We start from the raw sequence: 27,666 nt of genomic DNA on the forward strand, positions 1-27,666 counted from the left end.
AAGCTATATATATTTATATCATGACTGATTATGAATTTCAAATTCAGGGCAATGAAACTAGAAGTAAACAGCATCTTGGTGTACTGCAAACACAACCTTTCTTCCTTCAGTGAAGCAAAAGGGGAAAATGACAAGAGAATTATTAGGTTGGATAATTATAGGAGAAAAAGCCACGTTTGCTTGATTTGTTGTTTGAGAGTTGGCATGGGCTGAGGCTGCTGAAGTTTATTTAAAATGCAATGAGCTTTTTGTACCTTAGAGTGTGCCAAGAGTCAAAATGGTCCAACATTTTCTGATGGAACATTTCTCCACTGGGAAAAGTTTATGCTTTGAAAGTGTAACTTTTTATGAAAACATCTTGCTTTCAGCCATTCTCCTGATGCAACATGGAACATTGAGCATGACTGATCTGGGCAGTTTCTTATCAGCCCCCATGCTGGCTCCCCAGCAGCCAGCCAAGAGGCTGGTGCAGCTCTCTGATGGGGAATTCCAAGGGCAGACAACTTCAGGTCTGCCAGACTTGGAAACCCTAATTCCTGCTCAACACTCCTAACGTCCAGAAGTTGCTGGAGACAGTTTCTCAAATCAGTGGAGAAATATTCTATTTTTTAAACTCTAAATAGTATGGATTAACCCCAGCTATTCCTGCCCCATTGTGGTCCAGCTGAGGGCAGGGCCCAGCTCTGCAGTATAACATAAAATTGGCATGTCCAAACTGGTTCCACAGCCCCTGCCTCATCTCAGACTCTACCTTCATTCAGGTGTGTGATGCCAAACACTTTAATACTGCTCTTCAAGATTCATTTTGAGAACTCCAAACCCTAAAAATTATACTGTATGCCCAATCTCCCCCAGACTTGAGACTGGACCATAAGAAGTTAAAAAAAAAAATCCAAATGAATTTTCTATTAATTTAATTTACTTCTTGGTGATTTGACCCTGAGGGTTCACTTCAGTCCATTTTCCTCTGTCACTGCAAGGGTCTTTGTAAACATCCCATAATGAATGGGTCATAAGCCAAGCCCCATGCAGATGCTAAGCAATACTCACACATGTAATAATAATAAGAAAAACCCCTTTCCCGTACAAAGTGATTTCTAGTACACAATAAGACACAATTTGTGACACAACAACTCTGAGACAAAGGGAGGGATAAGGAAATGGCAACTCAGTTATATTGGGTATAATAATTAGCGGACTTACAATAGCAGTTACTTGGCTGCTGACACACAGCAGTGACTATTTTTATGCAATAGGCTTCCTGAGCCACCTCGGGACAGTATTTTGAAAGCATTTAGCTGGTTAAACATGCAAAACCCCTAGAGTTAGGCACTTAACATTCTGTGGGAAGCTGATGAGGTACGTATCTGCATCTTTACAGAGCTTGAAGTATTTTAGAAGTCTGCCCTCTAGTTTCCCTTAAGAGTTACTGTCACGATGTAGTATTTACATATATGCTTTGACTGTGATCTGTCTCACTGTAACAATTAGCTCCCCTTCTTTCCCACCAAAAAACGCCAAACCCACCCACCCCCCCCCGCCAAATCCTACCAACAACCCACAGTGCAAAGAAACTAGATTCAGCATTAACCCTTCAGGCAATGTTCTGTGTTAGAATCGTGACAGAAGTAGAGTTGGTAAAACCACAATTTCATTTGAAAACTAATACTTTAAAAAAAAAATAGCCTTTATTAATGGCAAACCCATTGAGCACAAGAAGCGAAATGACTGTCAGAGAAGTCTTTTGCATTTTAGCACTTCACACGGCTAAAGGAGCTGCAGGACACACTGTTCCTTTACATTACTATTGAGAAGAGGGTGGGGGAAGTAAAAAAGCACATTTCTGTGGTAGCCAGGGAAACTCAGAAGGGCAGCAGCATGGACCACCTGCTTCTGCTATTACAGTGAAAGGGAAAAAATACAGTGGTTTAACTTAACACAAATCCTTTTTATACAGAGGGAGATGATGTCCTGATGCCTTTGCTGGTAAAGACAAAAGGCTCCTTGGCACTTAAAACCCAAGAAATCCTCGCCCAGCATGGTGCCTTCTCCCTCTGCCTGCCCCGGCAGCCGGGGGAGTGGGACCATCCTGCAAATGCTCCTCTGCTGCCTCCGTTTCAAAACTAAACTGCAAATAAAGTTACAAAGAGAATCATCCTGCTTCACTTCAGAAGCTGCATAGAGCTAAACCCCAGCGAGGGCTGTGCCATGATCTCGGGTTTGTTTGAAAGTCTCAGCAAAGGGATGTAGGTCTGCCATAATTCCAACTTTTTCAGGGTTTTCCAGGGATTTCACAGGCACTTGGGCAGTTTGAAACTGCGACGCAAACAGCACTGCTCCGTGCTGCTCTTCAACCAAAAGAGAAGATGTGCCCAGAGATCCCGGTCAGCTGAAGTGATGTTTAGCAGTCCTCGCTGAGGTGCGAAAGCAGGGGAGGTTGTTGCTCCTCAGCTGGGGTGCTGGTGTGGAACCGTGTGGCTGGCCACTTCAGTATGGCTGTATGGTGGGAACAAGGATGGGGAGCGTGGGGGTGACAGGGTCGGTGCTGCCGCTCCTGAAGCAATACCCATCACTAAGCTCTCTCAGATTGATTTCTTTGCGTTTAATGCATTAATAGAAAGCTCTGTGATCTTGGAGACGCCGAGAAGGGGCTCCTCTCCAAGCAAGAAAATAGAAATCTCAGTCATCTCTATTTGGGCAGTGATATCCAATTTATTCATCATGAATTCTGCCTCTTGTGTCACCTTACCCAGGCTGCGCTGCAATAGCCCACGTTTGACTCTTTGTGCTAGTTACAGTTTCTAAAAATGCTACTTTCTCCTGGTCATATGGCTTCTTCTCAATGGTATTCATAATGTATGAGTGAGTGTCATTCCATATAAATATGTCATTCCATATAAATAGGCATCTGATATGCCTACAGATAATATAATAGCACAACTGAACCGTGATTAATCGTGGTACTATTCATCCACCTGTTTTCTTACAATATAACTCTGGCATGTGCAATAAAACACGAGGACGTGAGACAACGGTCACATCCCTGCAAATATAGTTACAGAAGAGATGGAAGTTGGCTATGGTATTATTTTCAAAATATTCAAATAAGGACTGGGAGGTCTCTGTGCACTTTGCAAATACTTTTTCTGAAATGCTTAGCACTTCATATGAAGCAAGATACATTGAAAAAATACAGCAAACGGGAGGAATGGGAAAGGTGGTAAGAAAGTGACTGCTAACTGTCAAAACCCAGCAGGCAGTTCTTCCCTAGCCCCCATTCTCTGCAGCCTCTTCTAAATATTTAACACTCTTGTCCTGGATTTCGTGGCCTCCTTGCCACGGAAAAGCAAGAGGTCTTAATCAGTTGGGGAAATTTGACAGCCATCTTGTACGTAACCCACAGGATCTCTTCAGAGATGGATAAGCACAAAGGCAAGACATCATGCTCAGGCTGCTAATTTAACTTGACATGTACCTGACTGTATTAGAAAATGGTGTGTTCTGACATCTGGTCCATGCAGGATACGCTTAATTCCTCGCATTATCTTGCTTCTTCAAAGCTACTGCAGGTAGCGTGGTAGTTGTCTCTTCTTTGGAAAGCTTATTGTTGAGTTGTTTAATATTTTATACATACAGCTACAGTACACATGAAGTTCTTTCGCATCAGTAACTCACATATATATATGTTGTGTTTATAGGGTTTTGTCATTTATTAGAGCTTCAAATGTAAGCCCATTTTTTCCCTTGGAATAAATAGATTTCTTCAAAACATAAACAAAGGCGTTACAGCATGTTGTCTGTACAAGATTGCACTGTTAATACTTGATTTTGCAATCTGTGACAAGCAAGCATTTAGAAATGAGGTATTAGGATTGAGTGGAAGAAATATGGGAGAACTAAACTTTCCCATGACAACACAAAATTGTTTTTTGACAAAACAAACTGAAAAAAAAAAGTATGTTTTCCACAGAGAAATAGAAGGAAAAGATGAGAAGAATCATCTGCTGCTAAAAAAACATGCATCCAAGACCAATTATGTTTTGGTTTTGAATTTCCGCCAATATGGTCTACAGTTTCTGTGGAAAAGATTTCTTTTGCTCAGCTCTGCAGAAAGGCATTTCTCAGAATTTACAGGTAGCAGTTCCTGTTGGAGCACTCCTGCAGCTGTATCAGTATCAGAGTCCTGGATCTGACTGCAGAAAGACAGAGAGGCCCATTTGCTCTTCACAATGAACAATATGCAATTTGCATATTCAAATTTGGAGTGGGATTTTGAGAAGTACTTAAGTGATTTAGGAGCATAGTGCCCACTGAGTGGCAATGGGACTGTGCTCATTCATACTGGGGGGCAGAGTCCCAGTGACTGAGATGCCTAAGGTGTAAATGGGATGTAGGTGCTTAACTCCAAAACTTCAACCCTCAAAACTGTGGTCCAACTACACCGTAACCTCAAGCTGTGCTCATGCCCATCTACAAATACCTGAGTTTTGATAAACCTGCTCAGCTGAGTACCTGGGAGACATGTAACCCTGAGCAGCACCCAAAGGCTTGGTGGGTTTCCACAAGAGACCTTCCTCCTCAGCACCTACCTAATTGCATCAGGCTTTGTACAAAACCACAGCAGCAGCCACCCCGGTTTCTTTTAAAGCACAGCTTGAGGAAACTGTTGCTACACAAATTAGCCTTCAGACAAGGCACACAGCAATCCACAGGCTAAGGCACACGGAAGCAGGTTTCCCTACTGCCAGCTGAGCTCCACATTGCTAAGCTGCTGTCAGGCTCACTTGTCTAGAGATTAATTTTATTTCATTTCTGCACAGCAGCCTAGCTTTAGCTCCAAGTCTAGAAAGGGTCCCCCCTGCCAAGGTAGTCTGCAGTCTCCAAGGAGGCAAGAAATGTAGGGTTTAATCCTTTTGAGGAGAAGAAGGAAGCAACCCACTTTACTCATGCATCCTGGCTGGGTATGTGTGATAATCGCTAAGCCAAGGCAGAGGGGAGGGACCACCAGCACATTCCTTCTCTTGCATGTTTTCAAATTGTTCTTCTTGTTTTTAAAAAAAAAAGTACTCAGTTGCAAATCTGGAGGAGACAGTTTACACTGTAAATCCAGTGTGAGGGAGAATGGCTCCTGGCTCTACTCAGGACATTGCTGAAGCCCCAGAGAAGATAATCTGATTGTTTTCAATTTTTTGCTCTTGGCTGTATCTAAACAGCTCTCCACACAAGCTTCACGATGCTGCTTGCAGAAGTGGGTCAACGTTTCTTAACAGCATATGCAGCACCATCTTCTTGAGATGGCAGAAGAGCAGGTTTCTGCAGGGCAGAAGGTTTATGAATGGACCTGTGTGATCAGAGACACTGGGTACTATGGATGAGACAGGGGTCTCCATCCCCTTTTCTTCTCTCTGTAACTTTGTATGTCTCCTTACAGCCAATTTCCTCTTGGGAGGGTCCAGGACTCGTCCCTGAGCAATGTCAGTGCACCCTGGCAAGGGAAGACAATGCTGGCCTTCATCCAGCCCTTGGGACACAGCAATCAAGGTAGAAAGTAGTGCCATAGGCTCTGGGCTACTTATTCTCCACTCCTGTCTGCCTATCCCCAGGGTCTGGGGCACTTCAGCTCCCCTCTTTAATGGTGAAGCCAGCCAGCCAGTAGATGTTTAACAGAAGGTAGAGTCCAGGCAGTTGTATCCCCTGGTAGATCATGCAAGAGGATCTCACCTCCATGGTAAAGTAAGACTTCAGGAGACACAGAGCTTGTAGTGCCTCTCTGAGACAACTGAGTACACAGTGATGCAATGCATTATTCTGCCATCCTCCACGGCTACCAGAAACAGCTGCCTGCATTGCTCTGCCCAAAATGCATCATCTGATCCCTTCACTGGTAATAAAATCCCAGCCACTGGTGAGGGACGTGAAGCAACACTCCATTGGCTAAAGGCACTCTAAGGCTATTGCATGTGACTTTTGTACCAGAGGCTTGCCTTGATGGAAATGGTTAGATGCCAAAACTCGCACTGCAGGTGGGATCCCGAGGACTTTCCTTTGCTGAAGGATGGTCAATCTTCAGCTCAAAAATGAGGCCTTTAGCCTCAGGTCAGCATAAGCTTCTCTAGGAGCCAGTCTCCAGTCATCTCCATGGTGTCTATTAAAATAAGGCATTGAAGGAGTCAGAGCTAATTGCTCTACTTCTCATCCTGCCTTACGGAAACAGATTTCTTTAATTTTAACCAAACTGCAAATAACTTCACACTTGGACATCTGACCAAGTTGCTCTGTGACCTAGCAAGCTACTGCTTGTCAGCTGAGTTGTGGTGTTTGGCTAGGTTCAACCTCTTAGTCTCTACACATGTGAAGCAGAACATGAACATCTTCACTGAGGCTTCTACTGGTTTGTCAAAGACCTTGAAGCATGCCCATGCTCAACAGTGACTCAGGTATTGCCTACTAATGTGTTAAGCTGCAGTAACTTGACAGACAACACTTAGCCCCTCCTTAAAAAAGCAGAATTGATTTGCCCCAGAAGTAATTTTTCAAACATCTAATAGCAATTCTATTCCAAGACGCGCCAAACTTAAGAATAAAAAATAAGAAAAGCATATAAAGAGTGGAAAGGACTTCAATACTACATCATTGCCTAATTTGATACTTTTTGAATGAAGGGCTTAAACTAAAAAAAAAAAGGGTACATGTGAGATATGTCTGTCTAAATTCACTTTGCTTTCAGCAAAATGGACTGAAAACTGAAAATATGCTTCTTGTCTTCACAGAGAGAGCTCTTCCTGTCGTGAGAACTAAAAGGGAGAAATATTACATTTTTTTCTAAAATAAAAGTTTCCATTCAGACCCTGAAGAGACCAATGGATTCAACTATTTTCATATAAAACCATAAAACCAATGAAATTAAGAAATTCAAAAGTAAAAGATCTGAGATCCTTAATTAAATGCCGTGTACAGTAGAGGACATATACTCTCCTGGTCTTTGACAATCTTTGAAAAGGATGCTGCACTCAAGAACAGCATGATTTGCAAACACCGAAACAACTGGAGGTTTGCTTTTCCTTGTATTCTGCCTATTTCAGCTCAAATATCTGGTTTCAAGTCTTTGGATTTGTATTTTCTTCCATTTCAGTACACGCTTTGTGTTGGTTTCATCTAATATATAAAGGCTGCACCTTTCAAAGCCTTCAAATAACACCATCCAGTTATTGTCATCATGTCCTTCCCTCAGAACAGCAGCAGTTTGGCTCTGGGGGAAGTTTTTTGTTCTTTGATGTTCCCTCGGTAAAAGTAATTTTGCCAGTCCTGCTCTCTCCTTGTGCGCACCAGTATTGCTGCTACGACTGCTGTCAAAATGCACTAACACGGCAGCGGACATGGGCCAGTTAGCCTGCTTCTCCCGTGTTCATTTGCGAGGAAGCAGGGCAAGTACGGCCATCACCCACTTCTTCCCAAAGTGCATTCGCAGCCACAGCTATTGTGTGCCCCAAGATTACATTTCTGTACCGTGAAAGGCTCTGTAAGGCTGTGCAGAAGTAACAGCAATTTTAAGATGAGGTTCGCTCCAAGGCAACAAACAGGAATAAAGACCCAGGAGAGCTAAAAGCTGAAGGATGCGATTTATTTTTTTATAACTGAATTATTAAATTAAAAGCAATATTACGGCAACTTTACTGAAGTGGAGGAGTAAGTTCTGAGCACCAAGTATGAGGGTTTTATTCTGCTTTTATTGAATCCATGTCTGTACATGGAGCTCAGCCATTTGCGGTCAGAAACAAATACAGACATACTAATATAACTACTAAATGGAGGGAGAGAAAACCAGACTTTATACTTGTTCCCAAGTTCAAGTAAAGGTTAGTTCAGCTGTGTTTCCTTTCAACTAGTTATGACATGCAGCAAATCAAATGTGAAAAACAAAGTATGACCAACACTGAGAGTAAAATCAATATATATTCCAGTAGGAAATGCTTATTTATGCTGTGTCCTTTGTTCTCTTAGTGCATGGAAATACAGTGTATTTGAGACTGCTGCTGCAAGTCAAAGAGGAATTAGGAGGTTAAAACAGCAGCACATAAGGACAGCAAAAACCAATAACATCTGCAGCATAATATTTCCTCAGTAGTGCTGCTGACGAGGCAACAGATGTTGGGACCACTGTAATGGTGAGCTCTACCTATATACAATGTTCTACCTATATACAGTGAGCTCTACCGTTATACAATGTTATTTATTCTCAGTAGGAATCTGTAACCAAGTGTGGAGCAGAGGTAGCCTTGGCACTAAAAAAAGCTACACTTTTCAAAACAAGGCACATGAGGAGCAATTTGGTGGCTGAAGCAGGACTAATCCTAAGTAAGGGGTAGGGCTCATGACACTTGTGGATGGCCTGCTCCCAGAGAGGGATCACCAGGCTCATGCAATATCAAGCCATCTCTGCAAGAGATGACAAAGTACAGTGATGCAGTAATTTATGTGGTTCTTGAGCACAAGGCTGTGAAAACATAATTAGGTAGTCTTTTATCAAATGAAACGAATAAAAACTATAAAACAAAATGATGAGGCACTAAATTTGGATGAAAATTCATTTGATTATCACATCAGAGCTGTGATATTTCAGATCATGCTGTCAGCTTAATTGGCTACAATTTATGTAGATTTGATAAAACTATCTGAGCCATTAATAACGTAGGAAGTTGCATTTCATGTATTGAAAAGAAATTAGCTTTTTTACTCTGATGTAGGCACTTGAAAACCTTTGTGCTGAACACGTTTTGAACTGTGTAAGGTTAGAGAGACTGGAATTACTTATTATTTTGGGTTCCTGATGACGGCTGTCATTACAGTGTCTGAGTGCTGACTGTATCCCATCTTCACACTTCACTGATCCCTCCACACCTGATATCTTCAGGAGGCCTCCTGCCTTTCTGAGCTTCATTTGAGGGAAGTCACCCCAGAAATTGCATCTAACTCAGGGAATTGACTAAAAAGTTTAGTTCTTCCCAAAATCTGTCATGAACAGCACTGATGGGACCATAGGGGTTTCTATATAAAAGAGTCTGACAATAAAAGTTCAGGACCAAGTAATGAACAGAGTGATCACAGGAAAGCAGTTATTAAATAGCAGTGATTTAATTTTAATTTTTTTTTAAAAGGAGAATTTTCGGCTTTCAGAAAAAATACTTGGAACCTTCTCCCAGAAACTGGCATTTCTCACTCAAGAATGGAGCAGAGATTTGTGGGACCACATTGCTAGTGTGGGAAGTATTTTTTTACTTTAAGGGCATTAACATTTCAAAGTGAGAGGCTCAATGAAGAAATTTCTTCTGTCTGTGTGTAGGGGCCTGTTCATCTCTACATGTTTGCACACTCTCTTGAATATGGTGAAGGTAGAAGAGTAAATAACATGCTCATGTTCTAAAAATTAGTAGAGAGTTCTTTGAGTTATTACTTTGTGCTTGTCTCTTCCAGTAATAAAAATGCTCTGCTTGAAGATGTAATTTGGAAATAAAAGACTTCTTTTTTCACATTTTATGTTTTGAAAAAGTACAAGTATCCATTCTTGAAGTTTGTTTTGGAGCAAAATGTTTTCTGATTTTTCTGTGTTTGTTTTGAAGTTATTAGTCAGTTTTCAAAATGACAAAACACAATTTTTTCCTCACTAGTTTATGTTGATGCATTCGTTGTTCATAAGAATATGCCCTGTTCTTTATTCCATAAAATCAACCTCCTAATGCATACCTTCAAGCTTTCTTAGGTATCTAGAAAGCAGAGTCTCTCCAGTATGCTTTCCTCCTGACTTCCACCATTCAACAAGAGCATGAGAAGGAAACCTCTCCTTGACTTGCAAAGGCCTGAGGAATGACACGCTGGGGGCTTACCACAGCATTTCGTCAGTGGTAGAGAAGAGACTCTCAGTTCGTGACAGACAGCTGCAGGCCACGTTAGAGACAATGAACTAAATTTTCACTTCTGAACACAGAAACTCTGGGAAACAAAATATGAATAACTTTTTTTGCTCGAGGAGATAACATGATTCCAGAGATTCCTCTGATATTAAATTATGTCCTGGGGATTCCAGTTTTCTCTTTGAAAAGAAATTTCTAGCTTTTCCGTTGTCAAGTCTGAAAGCATGACATAAGTAGACTCAAAAAACCTGGAAGGCAAACCAAAAGAACCTTAAACATGCTTTTAAAAAAATCCTAAAACCCCTCAACTACCTAGTTTCTTAGGACAATTTTACAAACAGAAGCGACCTGGCAAAATTGATGGTTGGCCATCAAATCCCCAAATGCTACTAATCTGGGAACTCTACATCAAAGACAGCAGGATGGTAGGAAAGCAAGGACTGAAAAACACAGGAACTACATTGAAATTAGCACAGGCCAAACTGTGAGTGGGTCCAAGGATGGCCTGTCACTGGACATCACTGAAAAGAGCCTGGCTCTGTCCTCTTTGCGCCCTCCCTTCAGGTATTTATACACATTTCTGAGATCCCCCTAAGCGTCCTCTGACTTTGGCAGAAGGGTCCTGCAGAAATTCTTGCAGCACATCCTACTTCTTCACCCCGTTGTTCCCACTCCAGCTAAGGAGATCTGAGCTGCTGACCTACCTTGGCATCCTCTGGACGCAGGATTCCCTTCTCTCACACAAGGGCTCGCTACTTGGGCTTAATCAAATGAACACATTTTCTTAAAACTGTGGGGCTGTTTCAAGAGCTTACAGCATGTCGGAGTTCCTCTACTAGCAAGGCACTGGATGTGTTTGCTGGACAAAATGGCAGTAACTTTGCCTGTTACTGTACAGCAGTTTAACCATATCCCTCTGGTCCATGTGAGCACAGGAACAAGACACGATCATTGAACAGTGTGTCAGAGAAGTGACACCGGGAGAGGTAGATGGCTGCTGTTAACCAAGATGCAGCTTAAGAGCAGTATATAGCATGAAACTGTAATTAAAATCCACAGTACTCAGTGGATAAAGTTATAATGTGCATTTTTAGCCCTGGGCAATTGACATTTTTTGTCAATAATTAATAGCAACACCAAGGAACATCTTGTAAGTATGGATATAAAAGAACTTTATTCCCCAAGGGACTTCCTTTTTCTTTTTTTTCCCTTTCTCCTTCTTTCTTCCCCAAGCGACGCCAATCTCAGAGGCTGCTCTGCTGACAAGATTCTTCATTTTTTGCAAAGCAGGATTCCCAATACATTATAGAAGAGGTAATGCTGCAAGTAATACAAAGCCTAAGCTGCCCTGGGAAGTTTTTGCTAGCTGTTTAATCTTCCGCCCTCAAAATACAACTCCCTTGCTTCTGTAACCTGACAACAGAACTACCGCTCAGCTTCTGCAATTAAACGATCCTCCCTAGTAGAGTTCCAAGTAAAGACAATAGTCTACAAGCACCAGTCGCATGGTTTCTCACACCTTGAACAAGACAGGTACCCCGTCAGGAACAGCCCAGGCATGGCTCAGCAACCTTGTCTGACCAAATTCCGAGTAGAATTGTGATGGGGATCCTGACAAGCCCTTTCTCCAAACACGACCAGAACACAGTGCCAGGAGTGCTGCCTGTATGTCCTCGACAGACTTTTTTGTAACTTCAAGGCAGTAAATTTCCTTTTTTGCCTTTTGAGAAGTTCCTTCACTAAGTATGAAAGTCTCCTTCAAGAGGAAAAGACTAGACCACTCTAGCTGAAGGTTTAGGTCCTTTAAAACCAAAGTCCAGCATTCAGACTCCATGGCCCTTCACAGCACATTGTAAAAAGTGTTGTCACACAAACCCCCACACTTCAGGACACAAAACATGAAGGGGCACAGAATGATGAACGAACCCAAACATGAGTTGCAGCAGTAACTGGCTGTGATTAATATACACACTCAGGTGAAATGCCAGTTTGTGCTTAGTCCCATTTTCAGGTACAACCACCATGCTAGTTATCACATGAGATATCACAACAATCAGCATTAAATCTCAGCCATAGCAGGCTCCATTTATCACAAATTGAATGCTTCCTACCATTACTTATTCAATAAGACATATATTTAGCTGATTAGTGTGTGCTATCTTGTTACTATTTTATTTTGCATACGTTTCGTACTTGTGCACGTAGAAATGTGCACATGCAAAGGGAGCAGTAAAAAAAAAAAATTGTAGATGCAGAAAAGGAAAGGGAATCACAACTCATTTTGTATATTAAAACTAGCTGCGTCAAACACATGATCTGCAGGTCTGTGGAAGAAAAAAATCTTTATAACAAAGAAGGGTATGCTAATTAGTTAATTATAGATGATTGACCAGCAGTAGGGGATGACTACAGGAGTATCTTAATTGATAAGCACTTTATGACCTTCAGTGGATCCAGCTTCATGACACCTCACTATATTATATCCCGCCCATAAACTGTTAGACTCACAAGTATGATCTTAGCAAGTCTATTCATGTTTCCTAATTTGGTGAAAGAGCAAGACCAAAGATATTTAACAGAAGTTACTCTAAAGTGCAAATTATGTAGGAATGGGTTTGTAAATAATGAACCAACCTACTGTTTTGCATATTCCTTATTTTTGCTGATGCATTTGCACTCTCTAAAACTGAGCAGGAAAACATGGATCAAAATTAAAACAAAATTGATCATGTTGACTTTCAATTTACTGAAACTATCTGATGAAAAATGACAATAGGAGGAGGAAGTGTTAGAAATAATAGTTGTAGTTGTAAAACCTTTGGTATTTTTGACATATTTATGCATATTTTTTATGCTTTTATGATATCATGTTATAGGATCACAGCATAATGGAAATCATCCAAAGAATTTGGAGTTATTCTACCAGTTTCAGTGGGTATTTCCTACAGAGTACCACAAGAAATATAAAAATACTAACAAAGGGAAAATCCCTCGACAGTGAATATCTGAAGAGTTTATTGTACTGATGTGAGAGAGAATTCATTTCCAAACTGTGAAAACCAAAGAATGCCCTAATTTATCAGTACGCACTCTGCCCAGGCATTTCTATTGACCAGTCAGTTTACCATTCTTTAGAGAGCATCACATCCAAAAGATGATCAGTAACCCCTTCTTGGAGATGAAGCAAAGTATCAGGAAGATGTGAGTGTGGATTTCTTGCAAATAAAGATAATCATTACTGGCTTGGCATGGTCAGTCAAAAAACAAATCACTGACTATATCACATTTTATACAAGGCTGCAGGTCATGCCTAAAACAACTGAACTGATGAATGCCCTCTATAGGGGACAATCCTTAGATTCAGTACCATTCAAGGCTGCTGGATGTGGCAAGTGATTGATTTACATCTCAATTTTATATAGAATTTTTGCACACGCTTAGTTCTGCACTGAAACCAAACCCAAACTCCTAGTCTCCAGTGAGTACCTGTGCCTGCAACTCTTCTAGAAACTAAGTTTTCAGATATGATCTGTGACTGTACTATCCAAAATCTAGAAATATGTGTCACTGACAGAACCTGATAACCAATACAATATCAAAAGAAGGATGGAGGCAGAAATTACTTCATAATGACCTCACAGCTTTCAAGATGCCCTTCACTTTGCTGACCTTTCTGTAGAAATCTTTTCTTTAGAGTGAATCTCTGTGTACACCCTAAATGTTTCTGTCAGACTCTCAGTAAGTTAATTATTAAAGAACTGTTTTAAAAGTTGAAAAGAGCAATAATCTGAGAATAAATACGGGGTTAAATTTATGTCTAAATATCTCTTACAGAGAAAAACCTCTTTAAAGCCTCACATTAAAAATTCATATTTCTCTGGGCACTGCTTTAGTACGATGACTACAATGTTACATTTTACAAAATGTTAATTTTCCTTTTCCCAAGTATTCTGAAGAGAAAGACTCCATTGTTTCTTTAAAATAACAGGAACATTATGACACAGCAGGGTAAAAGCAAGAACAAACTAAATACTTTTTCCTTCTAAATGGCTTATTTATGCTGTATGTAAAAATAAGTTAAGGTTGCAGTGTGTATTGGGGCAATTCACGCAGATTATATGCAATTTCTTTCAAGTTTCCTGGTCCATAGTGTTTCTGCATTCCCAGAACCATTTTGCACTGCTTTCTGTTTTCTTCTGTTCTTCATTTATGTTTCAGTGCAGTAAATTCCAGATGATGTTCTTCTACTCAGTTCAGCTCCTCTGTCTTTCTTCATGAATAAAAGGACTTGTGTCAATAGGCACAACTGGCAATTCAGATGACTACTATGTAACACAACTATCTTTTTCTTACTGTAGCGAGGGGTTTTTTTGTATTGAAATTTCTCTGTACAGCTGAATTTTCATTGTAACTGCCTGATGCATCTTTACTGACTCAGGCTTTTCAAAGAAAATCAGAGGATAATTTCATGGACAGAAATGATCAATAATTTCATTAAGGCTCAGAATGTAGAACAACAGAGGCTTATGGGCCTTGTTTGAAACAGATAGAAATGATTCTGAAATCTTCATTGAAGTGCTGAATATTTCCTTTTAAATAAAATAATCATAGAGTCATAGGATAGTTTGGGTTGGAAGGGACCTTTAAAGGCCATCTAGTCCAACCTCCCTGCAATGAGCAGGGACATCTTCAACTAGAGCAGGTTGCTCAGAGACCCATCCCACCTGACCTTCAATGTTGCCAGGGATGAGGCATCTACCACCTCTCTGGGCAACCTGTTCCAGTGTTTCACCACCCTCATCATAAAAAAATTCTTCCTTATATCTAGTCTGAATCTACCCTCTTTTAGTTTAAAACCATTACCCCTTGTCCTATCGCAACAGGCCCTACTAAAAGGCCTGTCCCCATCTTTCTTGTAAGCCCCCTTTAAAATACTGAAGGGCCACAATAAGATCTCCCCAGAGCCTTGCCTTCTCCAGGCTGAACAACCCCAACTCTCACAGCCTTTCTTCATAGGAGACGTGTTCCAGCCCGCTGATCATCTTTGCGGCCCTCCTCTGGACCTGCTCCAACAGGTCCATGTCCTTCCCATGCTGAGGGCTCCAGAGCTGGATGCGGTAGTCCAGGTGGGGTCTCACCAGAGCAGAGTAGAGGGGCAGAATCACCTCCCTCGACCTGCTGGTCACACGATGCAGCCCAGTATACAGTTGGTTTTCTAGGCTGCAAGCGCAGATTGTCGGCTCATGTCCAGCTTTTCATCCACCAGTACCCCCAAGTCCTTCTCCACAGGGCTGCTCTCAATCCTGTTTTGATACTGAGGGTTACCCTGACCCAGGTGCAAGACCTTGCACTTGGTGTTGTTGAACCTCATGAGGTTCACATAGGCCCATTTCTCGAGCTTGTCTAGGTCCCTCTGGATGGCGTCCCGTCCCTCAGGCGTGTCAACCGCACCACTCAGCTTGGTGTCATTTGCAAACTTGCTGAGGGTGCACTTGATCCCACTGTCTATGTCTTTGATGAAGATATTAAACAGTACTGGTCCCAATACAGATCCCTGAGGGACACCACTTGTCACTGATCTCCATCCAGGCATTGATCAAAATAAGACGAAGGATGAGCTATGGTGCTAATCATAGACCAGTGGCTCAACCCATAGGTGTGTGGTACTGTCTGCAGTGTCTGAGGGTCCCTGCCTGGTCTCCAGCTGCCACTCCAGAGGAGCACAGATCTCCCCAAGGTCCTATATCATATTTCTGAGCCCCGCACAGGTATATAGTGAGTCCTTGGGTGCCACAAGTGGCATTGGGTACTTTTGAGTGATCAAATACATGGAGCCATTAGCATGTCAGTTTTGAATTACAGAAATAAAATAATATCAAATATCTAACGTTCCAAAGGAGATTTTTAAAAATACTGACCTACTTGTCCATCACTGCAATAAATTTATTTGCATTGTAATACATTTATTTGTACCTAGTGTGTCCAAATACAAGTCTTATATTCTGTAAAACTGGAACTTGTGCTTGCAAAGCCAGAAGCTGGTATTTTTTAAGCTGGCTACAATATTCCTAATAGCTGAATTCACTTTTTGTTAGGCCAGTTGATGGGTGACGTGTATCATCAGATACAGTCTCCTACATACTCCATGTTTGAAATAATAGACAATTCCAAGGATTATGAACTTTTCTTCTTATATTTTTTCTTTGAAATACGGGGTGTGATTCTGGGTCCTTTGAAGTAATTCAAAAGCCATCTTTTGACACAAAAAGGTTTCTGGATCAGCCTGCTTCTCCTAGAGCCATGCAAAGAACCTCTCTTTTACTCACCTGCTTGTTCCAGCTACTGTTCAGCTTTGGGGACAAATTTCAGCTCACTCTTTATGTTCTGAATCTCTGACAAGTTGACAGCAGGACCGGGAAGTTTCTTAGCTCCTGGGAGATGTTTCTTCTCTTTCTCCTCCTCTGTCGAAGCAGGAACACTCTGCACAAAAGGATACCAGTGACCTTAATGATGCAACAGCAATCTCTTGAGCATGAGCATAGGTCAGTTATTTGAGAAACAGGAAGGGATGTTTTTATACGAAATGCAATCCCAATGGAAATTGGGGGGGGTGGGGGGGGGTGGGGCAAGAAGAGACAGGGTATTTTGCTGGTTGTTGTCTACAATGTCTAAAAACATTCTGAAAAAAAAAATTTGAAGGTGCTCAGTGAAGAGGAATGCAGATCTTTTAGTAAATGAGTAAGAATTTACAGTGTCAGACCATTAGCAGAAAATTAACTGAGTGGAGCATTAAAGGCAGCTCCCAGGTCCTTCATATTTTAGGGGAAAAAAGCAGAAGAACCATTTTTATCATCTAATTTCTTTCAGAGTCTCATAGCTGCTGGCCAACTGGGGAGGAAATCCATCATGCACTTCTGCAGCTCTGGAGAAGAGCTATGATAATAGGTTATGGACCCCAAAAGCTCCATCCAAGCTCAGTTTGAGTTGATGTTTAGTTTTTCTTAACCTCAGTTGTAAGACCAGAAGGGGTTTTTTTTTCATTTTATGTTTGAATTAGGGTAATGCCTGACAGCTATTTTGCTGACATCCTAAAAAATTCAGGCTAAATAACAGCACTTAAACAATAGCGAGCATCCCAGCTAATTTCCTGATGGACCACAGTATTTCAGCCCTTGGTACTTCCTCAGCTGTACTATTACTCCTAGGTGAAGTAGAGCATGTATTTTAGACAATTTCTATTCTAGACTGAGCAATGTTTTGAAGGAGTAGTTTTCCAGTAGGAAGTTTAATGTTCATCCAGGCTGTTCTGTATTTTATATAGCTGGCATAGAGAGGGAATCAGGTAGGTTTAGAGACGAATTAATATTTTACTGTAAATAATTTCACAATGAAATTATTTTTGCTTTTGTAATTACTCTGCAAATGACCTCTTGGGGTGGCCTTTGGGGACTTAATTGAGTATTTAGATTCATTAGCCACCCTTTTTGGAAAGCTTTATTGACCTTGAACATTCAATTCTTGATATTTGACTTCATTTTTAAAATTACAAAGTAATCTGTCAAATATGATTGGCCAGTAAACCCCTCTTTCTTCTGTTGACTAATGGACCACATGCTAATGAGGAAGCATACTTTTTGCAATGTCAAGTAGCAAATAAACAAGGAATTTTAGAAAAACTGACATTTTCTTCCTCTCTGATCTTTAAGCCATGAGCTTGTATTATTTCCTTTGACAGTCTTCTTGTACAACTAGCTAATCTGAATAATCAGGAAAAACTACCATTCCCCAAACCCCCATAGCAGATACTGTGTTAAAAATAACTGTTTCAAGTCACCTACAATACCATTCCTTCTCATAGTACAAACAGTGCAAACTTTGACCATGTTTTGGAGACTTTGCGCTCCATAAATTGATGTTAGCTTTCCCTTCTAATCTCAGGTGTGTGCTATTTATGATTGAACCCCCCCTATATCACCCACTCTGTGTGCAATGCACAGCTGAGATCAGACCTTGGCCTTCAGTTTTATTGAAGGAAGTCTGAAGAGTGACTTAGATATATGACAAGAGTTAACAAACACCTGCATGGAAATGCTCTCACTGAAGAAGAGTTATTTTCTGAAATTCCCACCCTCCATTCCTTTTGGATGTTAATACGTCTGCTCCATTGACCTTCAAAAATACATGTTACCTTCTGACTCCACCATCCTTTTGAGTAAGACCCGTATTTCCCTCATCACCCTTGCCAAGGTTTTAAAATATAGTGAAAAATGCTAAGCACTGTTAGCAAAAGTTGTGTTTGCCTAAAGCTGATCTAAAGAATCACAAGCTGTGCTGCAAAACTTGACGAAATGAGAAAGCTGAAAAGATAAGTCCACTGGTAGCATTTTTATTCTATTCCTATTACAAGATCTGTTTCTGTAGTCTTTACTCCCATTGCTTTGGTTGCATATTGGCTCTAAAACCAGGGCCAAGAACTTCCATTCCGTAATGTCTGTCTCATATATAGTATTCACATAACTGAGAAGCAAAGCAATATTCAATTACCCAACCAAATCTAGTTATCAGCTCTAGTTATTTATTTTATTTCTCAAATACTACCAGAATTCACACCTGCTATATTAGTTTCTGCTTAATAACGTGCTTTCCTTCACCAGTTTAGTTACTGTGGAGAGAATATGCTTTGATTTCTTTCCAGGGGAGAAAGCCACAATATGTGTTCAAGGTCACTTTGTATGTTTGCGTTTGTTTTTTTAAAATCTTCTTAAGAAGAGTTAAGTCAGCCTGGGTTTGATTTCCTCAGGAAAGTTCTCTGTAAACAGAGCGCTATTTATGTCAAATATGTCTAAATTCAGAAAAAAAATCTGTCTGATTTAGACGGAAAAGGAAGAATTAGCGCTTACGTAACAAAACCTGACGATTTAAAGTGCTCTTACCAGGTCAGAAGGAGCTGATGATTTGTCAAAAACTAATCTGGCTGCTTCTTGTTTGGGGCTGAATCACCAGCAGTGCCACTGGAGAGACGTGGCTACCCACCTCCCTCCTGGTCCTCACAGCTCTGCTCTGCCTGAGGGCAAGGCTCCCTCCAGCCACGACAGCTTTGCTTCACCCTCATGGCAGCAAGTCCACCCGGCCGAGTCCTGCCAAAGGCAGTCCAGCTGTATGGGGTCGGTTTGAGCCCTTCCTGCCCTTGGCTCTGGGGAGCATCTGCAGGTCTGGCCCAGCAGGACCAGTTTTCAGCTGGGGACTATAAGACCAAACTTCACCAGCTGCCCAGGAAGCCACAAGCACCCATCTTTACTTGACTTCTTTTCCTGTTTGGAGTATCCCACTACCTTTTCCTCCACCATTGGTTTTAATTCTTATTTATTATAAAAGTTCATGGTAAATAAGATGCTTTAATATAATCCAGAAATACGATACCTGTGTTTAATCATAACCTTTGTGATCAGTGTTGGTTAAGGTATAAATTGAACCTCATATTCAAAACTCAGTGCTAAATACTCCCTGTAAAATACAGGCATGCAAACACAGAATTCAATCTGAAATGGAGTATTTTCACCCCTATGCAGGTAAATGGGTTGACAATCTCTGTTTTTAATTTGCAAATGTATAGTTTCCACATTCGGTTTCTCCTTGTTGATAAATATTCAAAGAAATGTCAGGTCTGAAAACCTGTCCCAATATTGTTAAACTGTAAGAATAAGCCCCACGGCAGGGCAGCAGGTAGTAGCATATCCTTCCAAAGCCTTGCTATAACTTTCCCTGATGTATTCCATCAACTCCCATCTAGATAAAAACTGCTGGTGAACTCCTGGCTCTCTTTCCTGACAGTAGATATCATCCTGCTGTTGAAGAAGAGCTATCTACCTTTGAAACAGTTTAAATTCCTATAGGTGCCTGGCACCAAAACCAGTACAATGTATATATGCAGTGTTTAGTAGGCGGACAGTTATTTCCATGAACGATCAGTGTATGTTCAGCTGTGATACCTAAGATTGGTATGTAGTGTTATAAGACTGATTAAAAGGCTTTCTTCCATCAACGGCAGAGATTGTCCTGGAAAAAAAAAATCAAAACCCCCTTTTTTTCTTACCTCCTCCACTTCTTCAGGTGTAAGTTCTTTTCTTTTATGAGGGTGGCCTGCACCAGGTCGAAATGCTCCCATTGGGATGTTAATATTAGCCTGTGAGAAGGAAATTATGATGCATATAATAGCGACTGATAAATAAGTATACAGTTGGTAAATGGCAAAACTCAAAAGGGGTTGGACAAGAGTATAGACATTATCGTGGTTTCTGAGCACTTATGCCTTCAATGTATGCATCATTACACCACTCCCACAGGAAAGGGAAATGCTTTCATCTCCATTTTAAGGATGTAAAGTGAAAAAAAAAAAAAGCTACCTAGAAAGCTTTTGAAGTTCTGCATTTTACTCTAATGCTCCCTAATTTCATTGGACTTTAAATAAATGAGTACTAGACACCAAAGTGTTTTTAGGCATCTGGGTCTGCTTTGATTTGGTCAAGGTGAAGCAGAGAGTGCCAGAGTAAGGATTTAAGTGTAAATCACCCAAATTCTACAATAACACCCAAACCACTGGACCACTCTCCCTCCCCTAGTGACACCAGTTCTCACTTCACTTAATCACAGGTAGTTAGGAAGGAAAGCCTGTCTTGAGCCAACTTGAGCCACAAATGTTTAAAATGTGATTTTACCAACAAAATTTACCCATGGGTGCTACAAACTGCAAAGGTAATGACTTAGTCCTAGGAATACGCCTCTCGGTTGCAAAGAGGATCTGTGGGAAAAGGCAGGGAGGCTTTTTGTCCCTCCAGCCCCTGCTAGGTTTTGCCCAGCCACCCCAGCCCAGTCTGCAGTGGGGGCTCACGGGCTGGAGCAGGCTCAGCCGGCTCTCACGCCGGCCAGACTGCTAGCCCCCGGCTTTAGCAAACTCCCTCCAGAATGATACCCACATGACTGCATCTACCTGATTTTTTATCTGTGGCAGAAAGCCAGTAGCCATAACATAAATGGGGCTTATAATAAATACTTTAAAAGTAAAGATTTTTGAGAAAAAGACGGCAGAAAACGTTGCTTAGGAAAGAGCAGCTAAAATGTATCTATTTGCCAATGTGACCCAGCCTGGATTATTTTAAAAGTCAAATAGCATGATCAACTAAATGCACAATTTATACCTATTCTTATCTCATGATCTCAGAAAAGAAGCTGCTCCTAGGAAATGTCATCAAAATATCATGACTCCCACTGGTAAAACCAGCAGGTGAATTGGCAATGTTATGGAGCGGAAACAGAGAACCTTCCAACAGCGAGCTGGGTTATTGTAGTTTACAATCTGACTGATCTGCATTAAATGAAGATGAATAATCCCATCCTTCTGCTCAAATCGTGGTCTTGCAGATCATGCCCCAGGTTGGGCAACCACAGGAAAACAGCCCACTGTTTTTAGTAACAACAAATGTTCTGACAGCTGTAATCAAACACCGAGCAAATTAAGAATCCATTTGCTAAGAAATAAGCACCTTTCCCTTTATTCTATTTATCTATTTCCTGTTATTTTATATATGCAGGGTGACGCGGCCATTTCAGTGGGGCTGGCAAATGTCTGTAGGGTCATGCAGTTTATAGACAACTGGGTATTCACTTCATGATGCTTTTTCACTGAGCATTAGTTTAGATATTGTGAAACCTTGCATCTGCACTTCCTAAGTTCCCAGGAGACAAGGCATTTTCAGCCTCGCAGTACTTAACCCATTATTTCATTTAGGAGTGGAAAAAAACAGCTTTGCTATTTTTAATTTTAAGCATCTCCCCCACCAGGCTCTGGTACCTCCAGGCAGCTTCTTTTTTTGGAATATGAAACTTCTTTGCACTTTACAGCTAACGTGGTCAAACAAGTTTGCAGAGTTGAAACATTAAGAGCTACCTCTCCTCTTGGTGCTCATTTTGAACTCAGGCATTCCTCCCCCTTGGAGTCAATCACAGCAGAAGCCAGCCTCCCACGGCCACCCACGGCATACCACAGCATGGTAATTCTGACACCCAGCCCTTGCATTTCCTACTGTGATTGACGGACCAACTGTGCCTAAAAATGGTTCAGGAAACAGAAATGAACCACTAAGTGCCAGACTGCTCATTAAATTAAATAAGCTGCTCTTTGGTCTGCTTCAGCATTTTCACAGTAATCTGTGTCACACTAAAGCAGTTCAAACTATTTTATCTGCATTCGCGTCAGAGTTTGGACAAGAGGTACGCAGACATGAAATACTAACTTGGTAAAACGAGCAGCATTTAAGACATAGCTTAACACTGTCTGGATCTGATAACATATACTATAAATTAAAATATTTCTAGTATGAAATTAAAGTACGACTGATTTCTGAACAGTTCTTGACCAGAGGTACCAGAGTCCTGAGCTGTAAATCTCCCTCTTAATCCAATGATGTTCCCCTCCCATGGATGAGCAGCCGTATGATGGGTGAACAGTGGACCAAATCCTGTATGCCAGCGTAGCTCTGTAAGGACTGCGTTGTGCTGCGATCAGGACGAGTTTGCAATTTTGTTTTTAAAATACGTTTCAGGGCTCTTGTCACCTGTCTGCTAGGATGGAGATAGGAGCCTTAATGATCTCATCCTCACCTGTTCCCCATCCAGTGAAATGCTAAACAGGAAATTTTTTTGTTCCAAACTCCTGAAATCCTAAATTATAATTGTCTTAGACAGACTTTCTAGGTGTGATTATTATTTTTAATCATACTAATTACTAAAACTATTCGGTTTGCATCTTCCTTTGTTTTTGGAAAGTGCCTATCATATTTTGGATGTCACTGTAAGTTTCATAATTAGTAGGTATGCGTACTGATGTACTGGACTAAGGTCCTCCTGAACAGATTAAAGTAAAAATATCTGTAAGCATGACATACAACACGTATTGCTGGTTTGACTCGATTAAACTGGTATTTAGAGACGTGTTTGTGTTCTTCTTTTTGTTTACTAGAGATGATAGGGCATCCAGGTCAGGAACTGTTGGGTCTTCTATTACCAGCAGCCCTGCATGACTTGAGGACTGTTACGGGTAAGTTCTCCGCAGCATCCCAGCCATTCCTAGCTGTCCAGAAGGATGACTGAATAAGCTGGAAAGCCCTTTCAGTATAAACATATTCAAGTTTTAAAAAAAAAAAAAAAAAAAAAAAAAAGGAACTACAGAAAAAACTGAATGTAATTCAGAAAAAAAATAGGAAACCCCTCACCCTTACCTCTGGGGAAAGCCAAGCATGGTGTTTGTAGGCAGAATAATTGTCAGCCAGAGCTATACACAGCCTTTACACACTGAGAGGGGGAGGCCAGCAATGAATATTAACAGGAATTAACAGTACTTTGGTCCTTTATCACCCTGAACTACTCTTGGAAACCAGTTGCTACCTTTAACTCTCCCACATCTGTATTTAGTGGCTGTTGGCAAGTGAAGATTTTAGCATACACCTCATAGGGTCAGAAAGAAGCCACTTCTGACACAAGAGTACCATGAAATACTTCCGTTAGTAAAGTGTCGTTACACTTCCATCTCTGCAGCACGATGTATATTCTCCAGGGGATGTCGGTCCTACTATAATAGCACATAATATTAAAGGATCATAATATGTGAATCACAATGTATAAAAGTAATGTGACATTTTGAGTCATGGTTCTTAGAGTGCTCAAAGTGTAATAGGCATCAATTCAAGTGCAAGTCTCCCTGCTGGAGCAACATTTGACACAATGTTTAATAGATTTATTTTAAAGTTTGTGCTGTAATTTTTGTCATGATTCAAATTACCTTTGCAAAAATTAAAGTTTCTTAAAATACTAAACTTGGTGCTTAAATTTAATGCACTTTTTTAATGGACAAACCAGAAGATTTTTTTTACATTTAGAAGCTGGAAAGTCATCATAAAACTAAAAAGGAGTCTATAACTACTTCTTTACTTTAAAGAAAACAGTAAGCCAAATTAATTCCTTAAAAATGTTTGTATGTGCCTACAGAATTTAAATGTAACATTTAAATACTTTTGAGCTATAAACTATCTATCTACCTTTTTTAAAAATCATGCAAATATTTCCATAGTCACTGTAAAAGAGGGATGAAAATTTGAACTGAGTGAAATCAATGGCAAGCTTCTGCTAATTTCAACTGAATTAGAGTACCGTAGTTTGCATGCCTGTTCCAGTGGAGTTGATGATGATAAAGAGACTTAGCATTTTTACAGTGCCTTGCAACTTCAGTACACTGTCTAGCCACTGGGTAATTAATATTCTTGATACTCCAATCCATTGAGTTAGTATTATCTTGGGGAAACAGAGGATAGGCCAGACTTTAGAAATTCCGTTTTGTATTTCTTACATAATTTTAGGGGAATCTGAGCTCATGGGAAAATTTGATTGCAAGTGCATTTTACAAAATACATGAAAACTCTGTAAAATTCTGGAGCTCAGGAGGTATTCTGGCCTTTTGACAAGAATCAATGATAGCATCAGCTAAATACTGTCTGCATGATGCTACTTCATGATGATGTCGGGATAATTCTCCAGCTGTTTCTTTCACAAGTACATAACAACCAACTTCATCCTTGTGAGCATATGCCGTTTGAGGACGTATGTGACATGCAAGAATTTTTTTAATGGAAACATCAACATTTCTCTCATTTTACTTTGGCTTTTAAATAAAATGCTTCTTAAACAAATATTGGAAGTTGTGGGTTTTTTTCCTAAAGGAATGCAGACATGAAAAACTTCACAATACCTATGCCATCTTTTTAGCCTATAATTCTTCCAGCATTATATTAATTCTGTGGAAAATCTAATAGTTGCAAGAATTCATTTCACTCATAATGCTGATCTGTTAAGCAGATGTATCACTGCGTTTTGCTTGGCTGATCCACGAACGGACATAACCCAGCACTGGAAAGACCGTGCAAGCAAGTGATCAACCAACCTATCTGATCTAGTTTTTTATCAGCTCAGACCATAAGATGCTCTTCAGGTCAAACTTTTTCAGTGCTTTCTTATCTACCAAGCTTTTTGATTTAAAAGAATAATCCAGTTAGCATTTCTGCAGTGTTTTGTATGAGCAAAATGCAGTTTGCCAAGAAATGGACATTGAGATTTACTATTTTATTATATTAGAAACATAATTACATTATGTTATATTAGAAACAACATTTTATTATATTAGAAACAACATTTTATTATATTAGAAACAACATTACATTAGAAACATGTCTCTTACCTGAATAGCTTTGACATGTGACGCTGGCTGTTTTGACATTTTTAAGACAGAGGCTTATCCCTGCAAGCAAAATGGGAAAGTGTTACAGGCTCTGACATTCTGATAGCTAGGGGAGATAAGCTAGAACTTAACCCGTGCTGCCTCTTGACAGGCATCCATTTCACCTACCCAGCTCCTGTTTCTGTCTCAGTTTCAGAGTTGCTTAGTTATTCCTTCTGAATATCAGAAGGAGACAGAACACCTGAGCTTCTCTAATTAATCTTTCATAGCCACAAATGGAGCTCTCTCTTTCACATTAAAAACAATAATGAGTAGAGATAAGGAATCTCTCAAACCTTAATGGCATTGTAAAATGAGTAAGAATTAAGAGAAACATTTGAGGATAAACAATGTACAATTATTTCTGTCACAGTATGTACATGGGAATTATTAGAACTCTCAGCTTAAACCTTCTTTCAAATAAAGCATAACTTGCTACAAAACATATTGATAAATGCAGACATAACCATTTTCTGACTCACAAATCCTTGCAAACCTTTAATGCCTATAGACTGAAAATGATCAAGATGGTCAAACTGTAAAGTTCTGTTTGACAATTGCTAGTGCACAAAGTAGCCTCTCTTCAAAGTTTTAGGTCATATAGACTCATTGATTTTCTTTAGCAATAAGATAAAAAAGAACTGAAGTTTCCCTATAATTTCATGCAGACATACAAATATGGACTGATACAGTATTAATATACGATAGCAAAGGGAAACCAAAGTCAAAGGAGTCTGTAAAGGTTAAAAAAAAAAGCAAGAAAGAAATTTTACCATCAGATTAATTGAAACATTCTCTCGGTCTTTTATTCTTTCACTGAGAATTAAGATTTTAACTGGACTAGACCTTCATCAAAGTCTGGTTATTTAACCTATCTCAATACAATGCAAAATAAGATAGTAATACTAAAAGGTGAGAAATGAGTTCACCAGAGAACTCTTGATCACAAACAAACTACAGCGTATTTTGTCTACAGTATTTAACCTGAGACGAGAAAGAAATTTTTGAGAAAAGTAATAAATGATGTAGGAGAGAATAGTAGAAATATACTGAGAAATTAAAAGTGGGTCAAAGACTTTGGTACTCCAAAGAGTATAACTGCCACATGGAGGCAGTGGCGAAGAAAAGTATAGATGAGTTGTATGTTGGCTTCAGCCTGGAATATCAGTCTGAAATTATATCACTGGAGCTGCATGAAAGACTTGCTCTTGCATATTCTCACATCGGCTTTAAATCTGCCTATAATGCTGAGCAGAACTTAAAGCAAAAATGACCTGCCGCTAGAGGTATCCCTCTGATCACACTCGCAGCTGTAGAGTGCTGTCCAAACCAACACATAGCCTTCAGTCAGAGGATGTCACCTTCATAGGTTTCTTCGAGTTTGAATTGCTTCCACTAAATTAATAATTCAGAAAAAATCTCACCGTGCAAAACAAAACCAGCATGTTTCCATGGAGTTTTAGATTGTGGTTTTATGTTTACATTTACAATCTTAAAATCAGAGGTAGTTTTAAAACTTCAGAATTCACTTTGGGGGATGAAATCTCGGCCACTGAAGTTCATGACAAAATTCGCACAGATTTCAGAAACCCCAAAGGACTTACTGCACTCTCTCTCTTTCCTTTTTGAAAATCTTTACTATGCATAGAAATAACTGTGCTGTTAATCAGTGGTTGAATTCCAAAGATAAATACAAAACAATCCCCCAGTTTATTGGAAAGATAGGACTCATGATACACAAAAGTTTAATTAATTTTTATTATCATCTTCTCCTCTTTCTGATCAGAATGAAAAATGGAAACAAAAGCACAGGAAATTAACAAAAAACATTTTAAAACACCTTGGATCTACTTTCTAAACCCTGTCACAAAGAAATTCAAGCTAAGATGTACTTCTCCATCTTGCGTGTCTGTGGATTGCAAAAACACCGATACACACTTTTTGGGCCACCTAGAGCTAAACGGGCAAGGATTTACACTGAATCTCAACTTTAAAACAAGCACAGTAATAGTGCTCCTCAGTGAGGTGCTCTGGGTTCACAAGAAGTCTGTGTTCAAAATTATTGCAATCAGACACCGGTTCCTAAAGATGGATGCATGATACAATTGTGTAGGACTGCTTTTGGAGGAGGTGATTTTCCTACCAGTTCGTGCTGTCCTCATTACCGCCAGAGAAATCAGGACAACACCACGCTACTGAGTAAAAATAGACAATCGTCTCTGGCTCTCTCCCCTTCGCTCCCTTCCCTGAGTTTCCCTCCAGAGCAATACTGACCATCAGCCACAGGAAAATAAACCTTAGATTACAGATGCACCCATTACTGAAGTGATTAGTTCATTTTTATAAATGCCTTTGTTCTTTTCCCATGTGTCTCGGACAGAGAGTCAAGAGTGCTGCACTGATTGTATTAAGTTACTTCTGGCATTCCAATCAGCT

General features: G+C 40.2%; 1 protein-coding gene across 1 annotated transcript in view; it reads right to left on the minus strand.

Moving 5' to 3' along the window:
* SMPX (small muscle protein X-linked) overlaps positions 1–25,230 on the minus strand; it is a gene marked incomplete at its 5' end in the record, with an annotated part of 38,263 nt that extends 13,033 nt beyond the window's left edge. Inside the window, 3 exons of the mRNA XM_082304941.1 lie at positions 16,235–16,388; positions 20,002–20,091; positions 25,192–25,230. Coding sequence (XP_082161067.1) covers positions 16,248–16,388; positions 20,002–20,091; positions 25,192–25,230 — 270 coding nt within the window. The 3' untranslated portion in view covers positions 16,235–16,247. The remainder of the gene's footprint in view (positions 1–16,234; positions 16,389–20,001; positions 20,092–25,191) is intronic.
* Between the last annotated feature and the right edge of the window lie 2,436 nt (positions 25,231–27,666).

Source organism: Platalea leucorodia (assembly GCF_965183815.1).
Source record: "Platalea leucorodia genome assembly, chromosome: 2".
NCBI lineage: Eukaryota > Metazoa > Chordata > Aves > Pelecaniformes > Threskiornithidae > Platalea > Platalea leucorodia.